Source organism: Stenella coeruleoalba (genome assembly GCF_951394435.1).
Source record: "Stenella coeruleoalba genome assembly, chromosome: 17".
Lineage (NCBI taxonomy): Eukaryota > Metazoa > Chordata > Mammalia > Artiodactyla > Delphinidae > Stenella > Stenella coeruleoalba.
In genome coordinates, this window is record NC_137163.1 from 63,724,353 (window position 1) to 63,734,927 (window position 10,575).

The following is a 10,575-nucleotide window of genomic DNA, read 5'->3' on the forward strand; positions in this document are numbered from 1 at the left end:
ATGGGCCACAGCTGGATGAGTGTGGGCTCCCAGAGCGGTCCTAATAGGGTGGGATTTCCTGCCACCCAGTCTGTTTATAAGTGAACAGTTCCGTGCAATTACGGCCCACCACTGGAGACTGCCAGGAAAGCATTTTGTAAATTGTAAAACCCAATATAAATATGGAATTATTTGCATCAAAAGGTCCTTTACAACCTGGAAGAAATGGACAAATTCTTAGAAATGCACAACCTGCCAATACTGAATCAGGAAGAAATAGAAAATATGAACAGACCAATCACAAGCACTGAAATTGAAACTGTGATTAAAAATCTTCCAACAAACAAAAGCCCAAGACCAGATGGCTTCACAGGCGAATTCTATCAAACATTTAGAGAAGAGCTAACACCTATCCTTCTCAAACACTTCCAAAATATAGCAGGGGGAGGAACACTCCCAAACTCATTCTACGAGGCCACCATCACCCTGATACCAAAACCAGACAAGGACATCACAAAGAAAGAAAACTACAGGCCAATATCACTGATGAACATAGATGCAAAAATCCTCAACAAAATACTAGCAAACAGAATCCAACAGCACATTAAAAGGATCATCACACACCATGATCAAGTGGGGTTTATTCCAGGAATGCAAGGATTCTTCAATATACGCAAATCAATCAACATGATACACCATATTAACAAATTGAAGGAGAAAAACCATACGATCATCTCAACAGATGCAGAGAAAGCTTTAGACAAATTTCAACACCATTTATGATAAAAACCCTGCAGAAAGCAGGCATAGAGGGAACTTTCCTCAACATAATAAAGACCATATATGACAAACCCACAGCCAACATCGTCCTCAATGGTGAAAAACTGAAAGCATTTCCACTAAGATCAGGAACAAGACAAGGTTGCCCACTCTCACCACTCTTATTCAACATAGTTTTGGAAGTTTTAGCTACAGCAATCAGAGAAGAAAAGGAAATAAAAGGAATCCAAATCGGAAAAGAAGAAGTAAAGCTGTCACTGTTTGCAGATGACATGATACTATACATAGAGAATCCTAAAGGTGCTACCAGAAAACTACTAGAGCTAATCAATGAATTTGGTAAAGTAGCAGAATACAAAATTAATGCACAGAAATCTCTGGCATTCCTATGCACTAATGATGAAAAATCTGAAAGTGAAATCAAGAAAACACTCCCATTTACCACTGCAGCAAAAAGAATAAAATATCTAGGAATAAACCTACCTAAGGAGACAAAAGACCTGTATGCAGAAAATTATAAGACACTGATGAAAGAAATTAAAGATGATACAAATAGATGGAGTGATATACCATGTTCTTGGATTGGAAGAATCAATATTGTGAAAATGACTCTACTACCCAAAGCAATCTACAGATTCAATGCAATCCCTATCAAACTACCACTGGCATTTTTCACAGAACTAGAACAAAAAATTTCACAATTTGTATGGAAAGACAAAAGACCCCGAATAGCCAAAGCAATCTTGAGAACGAAAAACGGAGCTGGAGGAATCAGGCTCCCTGACTTCAGACTATACTACAAAGCTACAGTAATCAAGGCAGTATGGTACTGGCACAAAAACAGAAAGACAGATGAATGGAACAGGATAGAAAGACCAGAGATAAACCCACATACATAAGGTCACCTTATCTTTGATAAAGGAGGCAGGAATGTACAGTGGAGAAAGGACAGCCTCTTCAATAAGTGGTGCTGGGAAAACTGGACAGGTACATGTAAAAGTATGAGATTAGATCACTCCCTAACACCATACACAAAAATAAGCTCAAAATGGATTAAAGACCTAAATGTAAAGCCAGAAACTATCAAACTCTTAGAGGAAAACATAGGCAGAACACTCTATGACATAAATCACAGCAAGATCCTTTTTGACCCACCTCCTAGAGAAATGGAAATAAAAACAAAAATAAACAAATGGGACCTACTGAAACTTCAAAGCTTTTGCACAGCAAAGGAAACCATAAACAAGACCAAAAGACAACCCTCAGAATGGGAGAAAATATTTGCAAATGAAACAACTGACAAAGGATTAATCTCCAAAATTTGTAAGCAACTCATGCAGCTCAATAACAAAAAAACAAACAACCCAATCCAAAAATGGGCAGAAGACCTAAACAGACATTTCTCCAAAGAAGATATACAGACTGCCAACAAACACATGAAAGAATGCTCAACATCATTAATCATTAGAGAAATGCAAATCCAAACTACAATGAGATATCATCTCACACCAGTTAGAATGGCCATCAGCAAAAAATCTAGAAACAATAAATGCTGGAGAGGGTATGGAGAAAAGGGAACACTCTTGCACTGCTGGTGGGAATGTGAACTGATACAGCCACTATGGAGAACAGTATGGAGGTTCCTTAAAAACTACAAATAGAACTACCATATGACCCGGCAATCCCACTACTGGGCATATACCCTGAGAAAACCATAATTCAAAAAGAGTCATGTACCCAAATGTTCATTGCAGCTCTATTTACAATAGCCCAGAGATGGAAACAACCTAAGTGTCCATCATCAGATGAATGGATAAAGAAGATGTGGCACATATATACAATGGAATATTACTCAGCCATAAAAAGAGACGAAATTGAGCTATTTGTAATGAGGTGGATAGACCTAGAGTCTGTCATACAGAGTGAAGTAAGTCAGAAAGAGAGAGACAAATACCGTATGCTAACACATATATATGGAATTTAAAAAAAAAAAAATGTCATGAAAAACCTAGGAGTGAAACAGGAATAAAGACACAGACTTACTAGAGAATGAACTTGAGGCTATGGGGAGGGGGAAGGGTAAACGGTGACAAAGCGATAAAGAGGCATGGACATATATACACTACCAAACGTAAGGTAGATAGCTAGTGGGAAGCAGCCGCATAGCACAGGGAGATCAGCTCGGTGCTCTGTGACCGCCCGGAGGGGTGGGATAGGGAGGGTGGGAGGGAGGGAGATGCAAGCGGGAAGAGATATGGGAATATATGTATATATATAACTGATTCATTTTGTTGTGAAGCTGAAACTAACATACCATTGTAAAGCAATTATACTCTAATAAAGATTAAAAAAAAAAAAAAAAAAAAGAGTCATGTACCAAAATGTTCATTGCAGCTCTATTTACAATAGCCAGGAGATGGAAACAACCTAAGTGTCCATCATCGGATGAATGGATAAAGAAGATGTAGCACATATATACAGTGGAATATTACTCAGCCATAAAAAGAAACGAAATTGAGCTATTTGTAATGAGGTGGATGGACCTAGAGTCTGTCATACAGAGTGAAGTAAGTCAGAAACAGAAAGACAAATACCGTATGCTAACACATATATATGGAATTTAAGAAAAAAAAATGTCATGAAGAACCTAGGGGTAAGACAGGAATAAAGACACAGACCTACTAGAGAATGGACTTGAGGATATGGGGAGGGGGAAGGGTAAGCTGTGACAAAGTAAGAGTGGCATGGACATATATACACTACCAAATGTAAAACAGCTAGCTATTGGGAAGCAGCCATATAGCACAGGGAGATCAGCTCGGTGCTTTGTGACCACCTAGAGGGGTGGGATAGGGAGGGTGGGAGAGAGGGAGACGCAAGAGGGAAGAGATATGGGAACATAGGTATATGTACAACTGATTCACTTTGTTATAAAGCAGAAAGTAACACACCATTGTAAAGCAATTATACTCCAATAAGGATGTAAAAAAAAAAAAAAGGTCCTTTAAATAACCATGCTGTAAATATTAGCCATTACTGATAAACTGAAACCGGCCTGGCCATTACAACCTAAAATAAACTATAAGGGGCTTCCCTGGTGGCGCAGTGGTCGAGAATCTGCCTGCCAATGCAGGGGACACGGGTTCGAGCCCCCGTCTGGGAAGATCCCACATGCCGCGGAGCAACTAGGCCCGTGAGCCACAATTACCGAGCCTGTGCGTCTGGAGCCTGTGCTCCACAACAAGAGAGAACACGAGAGTGAGAGGCCCACGTACCGCGATGAAGAGTGGCCCCCACTTGCTGCAACTAGAGAAAGCCCTGGCACAGAAATGAAGACCCAACACAGACATAAATAAATAAATAAATAAAATTAAAAAGAAAAAAAAAAAGAATGATCCATGCTTTAAAAAATAAAAATAAATAAACTATGAGGACAAGGGAGAGAGAGAATTATAGTTATAAAATCATATTCCCTTATTAAGTGCTAAAATCAAGCTCAAATAAGAGGTTTCAAATATCATTGTTGCCAGTTAGAAAAAGAGTATGCATGATAGTAATAGGAGTCACCACAAAGTTACCATAGCCCCATTTAGTGACGTCTTTAAGACAGAGTAGACATGGGCTTCCCTGGTGGCGCAGTGGTTGAGAGTCCGCCTGCCAATGCAGGGGACACGGGTTCGTGCCCCGGTCCGGGAGGATCCCACATGCCGCGGAGTGGCTGGGCGCGTGAGCCATGCCCGCTGAGCCTGCACGTCTGGAGCCTGTGCTCCGCAACGGGAGAGGCCACAACAGTGAGAGGCCCGCGTACCACAAAAAAAAAAAAAGACAGAGTACACGGAGCATGGTCCCCCAACAGCAACATCAGAATCACCTGGGAACTTAATAGAAATGTAAACTCCAGGGCCCCTCACTCACCCTACTGAATCAGAAACTCACAATGGAGAAGGGGACTCACCATTCTGTTCCTTAACAAGTTCTCTAATAATTCGGAAGCAAGCTAAAATTTGAGAACCATCACTCTAAGAAGATAGGGATTATATTTCCTTTACTAGCTTTAAATATGTCTGTGTATAGATGTACATGCCAAATACACGTGAGCAAACTCTCAAAAACAAAAGGACTACTCCCATCTGTTTCTTCTCATTGTCTCCCCTTTAGACATAGATTGAAATATGTCCAATATAAGATAAAAACATATTTACCAAGGGTTTTTCCAGCTGCAATTCTTGTCAAAAATTGACATATGTATATAGTTCTCAGTTGATAAGCTGTTAGACTGGACAATCCATGAATAATAGCTGAAAGTGAAGAAAGTGAATCTTATTAAAACATTAAAACAAAACTCCAAACTTGACCCATCAGTGCCTCTGCGTGGTTTGCGGAGAAATAAGTTACAAATATCACCCAAAGATTACCATAAATTTAGAGTGTATGCTTTATTTATAGACAATTTTTAGGAAATCAGAACAAAAAAGAATAACAATGAAGACTCTGCCTTCAAAATAAAACTGATGTTTCACAGGTAGAATAATAAATCTTGAAAACTACGTACTTTCACAGGTAGCAGTCTAAACTAAATGAAAAGGGAGATTTAGATCCAAACTGTAAAATGTGTCAAATCATTACCTGGAATCTTCCTTTATACCTTAAAATGCCTAATATTATAGGAAATATATTATTTCTGTCAAGGTTTCAGTTAAGCAAGAGTCTGTTCAGTTTACGAAGCTTTATTTTAAAAACATTTATTAATGTTAATCTCCCCAATATTTGAACACCCACCCAGATGTTATGCTAGGTAGTAAGTATATACAACACTGAGTAAACCATAATCCTGGTTTTCACTGAATTTACCATGTAGCAATAAAAGACAAAGATTAAATTAACCAGCAAACCAAAAAACAGTCCTGCAGCTGCTAAGCAGATGAAACAAATAAATACATTTATTTGTATTTATTTCCTCAATTTTAATATGCCATAACCTTATGCTACATCAGAGATTACCTGGACCAAATATAGTCATAATATAATTAAATAGGATTCAAAAAGAGCACAAAATTTATATAAAATTTAAACACAACTTATTCAACATGGGCTGAACATCTACTGCTGGCCAGTGGTAGGGACTGATGTCTGAATAATAAGATAGCCAGTCCCTGCTCCTCAGAAGGTTTTAGTCTGAGAAGGCAGGAATTAAACAAAAAATTATGCAAGAGACTAATTAAAATTTTAATGTGTCATAAAAGGTAAGTATGGTATAGGAGCAAAACAGAAGGAAGACCTAATCTATTTTAGGGAAGAAAGTCATATCCTTTCTGTCTTCACTTCCCTCCATATTTAGTCTACGTATGCAATAGCTACAGATACCCTACACACCACTGCCCTTCTGCTCTTTGTACCTGTTAGGCATAAAACAAAACAAAAACAATGAAAACCTACCCTGGTTGAACCTGGCTATCTGCTTTTTCCACACCTGTAACCAAACACTACATTAGGGAGGATCTAATGACCAGCAACAGTAACAACTATATTTAAGCACTTAACTATAATACCAGGCACTACTCTAAGCACTGAGCAGTGGTTCTCAACTAGGGGTGATTTTGTCCCCTAGGAGGCATTTGGCAATGTCTGGAGACATTTTTTTTTTTTTTTGGCGGTACGCGGGCCTCTCACCGTTGTGGCCTCTCCCGTTGCAGAGCACAGGCTCCGGATGCGCAGGCTCAGCGGCCATGGCTCACGGGCCCAGCCGCTCCGCGGCATGTGGGATCTTCCCGGACCGGGGCACGAACCCGTGTCCCCTGCATTGGCAGGCGGACTCCCAACCACTGCGCCACCAGAGAAGCCCTTGGAGCTATTTTTGATTGTCACGAGTGGGAGGGGTGCTACTGGCACCTAGTGGCTGAGGTCAAGGATCCTACAATGCACGGGAGAACCTCCACCTCATTCCCCCTCTACCCTCAAGCATACACAGAATAAAGAATCATGTGGTGCAAAATGTCAACAGGCTGAGAAACCTTGCTTTATACATATCAGTTCATCTGCTTCTCTCAACAGCCCTTTGAGGTAGATGCCGTTATTACTACCATTTTACAGATGAGGAAATTGTAGTACCACGGGAACTGGTGGTACCAAGTCGTTGCTTCAAGTCTTATGGCTATAAACCAGCAGAGCCCGGAATCAAACTCAGACAATTTACTATGGAGCCCACGCTCTTAATTACAATTCTACACTGCTTCCCACGGTGGAGATAGGTTAGGAATATCAGTCTGGAAAAGGCATTATCTGAGATAAGTGAGGTGGGAGAATAATTCTGAGTTGGAATGAAAGAACTAAGAATTTTCTAGGAAGCATCAGAGTTGTATATGTTTACAATCTTGAAAAGCGTAGTAAATGAAATTCTATAAGAGATAAAAGGGAGTCATTTTAGTCAAAAATGGAATACCGAGACAATATTATGTTCACAGTTCGCATATCTGTTTTAGCAATACAACCTGAAAAAGTTTACTCTTTCTGGGTTTCTGTGCCTTTAACCTTCAAATAATGGAGATGACCTAGATTATTCCTTGGGTCTTGGGCTAGAACCTTACAAGGTCCTTTTTTTTTTTAAATAAACTTTATTTTTTACAATGGTTTTAAATATACATAATGTAGTGAAGAAAGATAGTAAAGAGGTCCCATATACCCTCCACCCAGTTTACCCTGTTATTAGCATCTTGCATTAATTAGTATTCCATGTTACATTAATTAACCAATAGTGATACATTAGTAACTAAAGTCCATGCTTTATTCAGATTTCCTTAGTGTTTACTTAATGTCCTTTTTCTGCTGCAAGATCCCAACCAGGGCACCACATAACATTTAGTCATCATGTCTCTTTGGGCATCTCTTGGCTATAACAGTTTCTCAGACGTTCCCTGGTTTTGATGACCTTGACAATTTTGAGGTATTTTGTACAATGTACCTCTCTATTGGGATTTGTCTGATATTCTTCTCATGATTAGACTAGAGTTATGGGGTTTGGGGAGGAGGGTCACAGAGGTAAAGTTCCATTTTCATCACACTGTATCAAGTGTACATGCTACTAGCTATCACTGCTGATGCTGACCTTGATTACCTAGGTGGGCCAGTGTCCGTCAGCTTTCTCTACTTTCTCCCCCTTTGTATCCTGTGCTCTTCGCAGCCCACACTTAAGGAGTGGGGAGTTACGCTCCACCTCCTTGAGGACGAGTAGCTACACGAATTACCTGGAATTCTTCTGCGTCGGAGATTTGTCTCTTCTTCCATTTGTATATTTATTCCACCATTTATTTACATCAGTATGAACTTTATGGATATTTATTTTGTATGTTGGGTTATAATCCAACACTACAGTTGACCTTTGAACAATGCCAGGGTTAGGGGTGCTGACCCTCTGAGCAGTTGAAAATCCCAGTGTCAGCTCTCTGTATTCCCAGTTTAACCAACCACAGATTGCGTAGTACTGTCTTATTTACTACTGAGAAAAAAATTGGCTTGTAAGTGGACAGGTGCAGTTCACACCTGTGTTGTTTAAGGGTCAACTGTATTTTCTTGCTCGAGTTATTTCAGCTTTGGCCATTGGGAGCCCTTGCGGTTGGCTCCCGTGTCCTTTTGTACTACTCCCATAATTGTGGGATTTTTTTTTTTTTGTTTCTTTGGGGGTTTTGTTTTGCTTTGTTTTTAGCACTTTCTTACTTTCTGTTACAAGATGCTCCAGGCTCAACTTGTATATTTCCTGTCCCAGTCCCAGAATCAGGCCATTTCTCTGGAGAATGGTATTGGAAACCAAGACTTGAGTGCTAAGTGTACCCCTTGCTGCTAGGGTTACATTGCTTCTACACCCTTTCATCTGACAGAACAAGGAAATATATGAGTATATCCTAACCTGTGTCTATATATGTATAATATGCATTGATATTTCTATATGTTATAAACAGGAGCTCATACTGATATTTCCAATTCAAATTCATTAACACATAGATAATTTTAGCCTCCTCCCCAAAGAGGCCTTTATAATAATTCGAATTATTAAATGAACTGGCTTCATTCCAGGATTTAACTTCCTAATTAGTGTTAATTAACCATGGCTCTAGTGTTATCTGTGACACGGAGGAAAGTTTCTTGAATTGGAAGATAAGACATGCGTCTGGAACAACCCTTTAACCTATCAATGCTTTAGGTTGTTTTAACTAGTACACTCCTCTATAAACTGAGATTACTTGCCTAACTCACGGGATAACCGTGAAGCTGAAATGTACCAATACGGTTTTCTGAGGTATTTGATTTCCTACTAAATAGTATCTTGGGGTTGCGTTCGGCTGCAATAAGTTGACGGCCAACTCATATAAATACCAGAGCATCTTTCGGTTATCATTCAAAAAGCCAGCTAGCCTTCTCTAGGCGTCAAGGTCTCTGTCCATCGCTTACAGGCTGTCTTGTGTAGGCGGTAGATTTCATTGTCAGTTACTTTTATTCTGAAGCCTATACGGAGCCAGCGGGCTAAACCAGGTTTAGATAGCTCCCGAAGTAACAGAAAACACTGATGCCTAGGTCACAGTGACTTGTTAAATAAATGCCTTTACAGGAGTATCTCTGCCGAAAAAAGCAAGAAACACAAGCGCCACAGGCGACAAAGGGAACTGGACACTGGATTCAGTGCAGTTTTGTTCATTTTAACCCACTTAACCCTCTTTCAACTCTAATGAATCTGAGCAAAACTGAGGAGCTGAGAGGAGGCGGATGCGGGATTGGAACCAACGATCAACTCTGAGCTGGGGGCCCTCCGCTCGGGCGCCGCAGCAGCCCGATCCCCGACCCCCTGGGGGACAGCGCCGCAAACCTGGCCTCGGCAGCCCGCCGCGGTCCCCGCCCCCGGCCCGGGCGCGCCCCGCACTCACCCTCGGCGCTGTCGCGGGTGCGGTGGAAGTCGTCCGACCGGCCGTCACGGAAGGCCCGGCAAAGAGACAGGCAGAGGAAATCGAGCATCCAGCCGGCAGCTACCGCCTCGGCCTCAGCCACCAGGCCCGCGTCCTCCTCCTCCTCAGGGGCCCCCAAGTGCATCTGGCACTCGAGCGGTTCCTGGCACTCAAACTGCCCCTGATCATCTCTCGCCGTTTCCGCCATCCGCTCCTCCAGGGGACCTGCATCCTCCCCATCCGCAAGCCCTCGCGGGCTCGGAGCCGCTGAGGCGGCGCTCTCCGCCATATTACATCTCTCGCACTGCGTCTGTCTTTTCCTGCGCGGAGCGACGATTGGCTCGCGCCGCGCGGGGCGGAGCCTCGGAGGGTCTCTTCCGCCCGCGGGAAACCACCAATCACACACCACCGGGATGGGCGAGCGGCTCGAACCTGGCTTCTGATTGGCCGAAATCTGCTCCCGCCTCTGGATGTTGAATTCCCCGCCACCCAGGGGTGCAGTTTTGTTGGTAAACTAGACAAGTTCTGGCTGGATGCGGAGAGAGAATAGGAGGTCGGGGAGCGGGCGACTGCTTTATTCTCGTGCTAAAATGCAACACTGACTAGAACAACAATACGGTTAGTTAAAATGGAAAAACATTTTACCCTCAGTGTGCTTCAAAAATGAGATAGGTGATTAAAACTTGTCACTATTTTTTGAGCGTAACACTTTAGATCCTGGTATTCACTTAACAGTTACTGTGCGATCACGAACCAAAACTCTTCCAACAGACTTAGATCCGTGCTTCTCCAACCTTAAGGGGCATCAGAATAAGCCCCTAGGCTTATTAAAAACACGAATTGCCGGCCTCCACCCCCAGAGTTTTTGTTCTGTAGATCTGGACTG

At 41.8% G+C, this 10,575-nt stretch overlaps 1 protein-coding gene across 5 annotated transcripts in view; it reads right to left on the reverse strand.

The window, feature by feature from the left end:
- The window catches only part of TERF1 (telomeric repeat binding factor 1), a 41,742-nt gene extending 31,742 nt beyond the window's left edge, over positions 1-10,000 (reverse strand). For 4 of the 5 annotated variants that reach the window (XM_079901465.1, XM_079901464.1, XM_079901468.1 and 1 more), the window contains exons 1-2: positions 9,672-10,000; positions 4,962-5,057 (exon numbers count right to left, since the gene is read on the reverse strand). In XM_079901465.1, coding sequence (XP_079757591.1) covers positions 4,962-5,057; positions 9,672-9,978 — 403 coding nt within the window. In that variant the 5' untranslated portion in view covers positions 9,979-10,000. The remainder of the gene's footprint in view (positions 1-4,961; positions 5,058-9,671) is intronic. The other variant, XM_079901466.1, reaches the window with a different exon arrangement.
- Between the last annotated feature and the right edge of the window lie 575 nt (positions 10,001-10,575).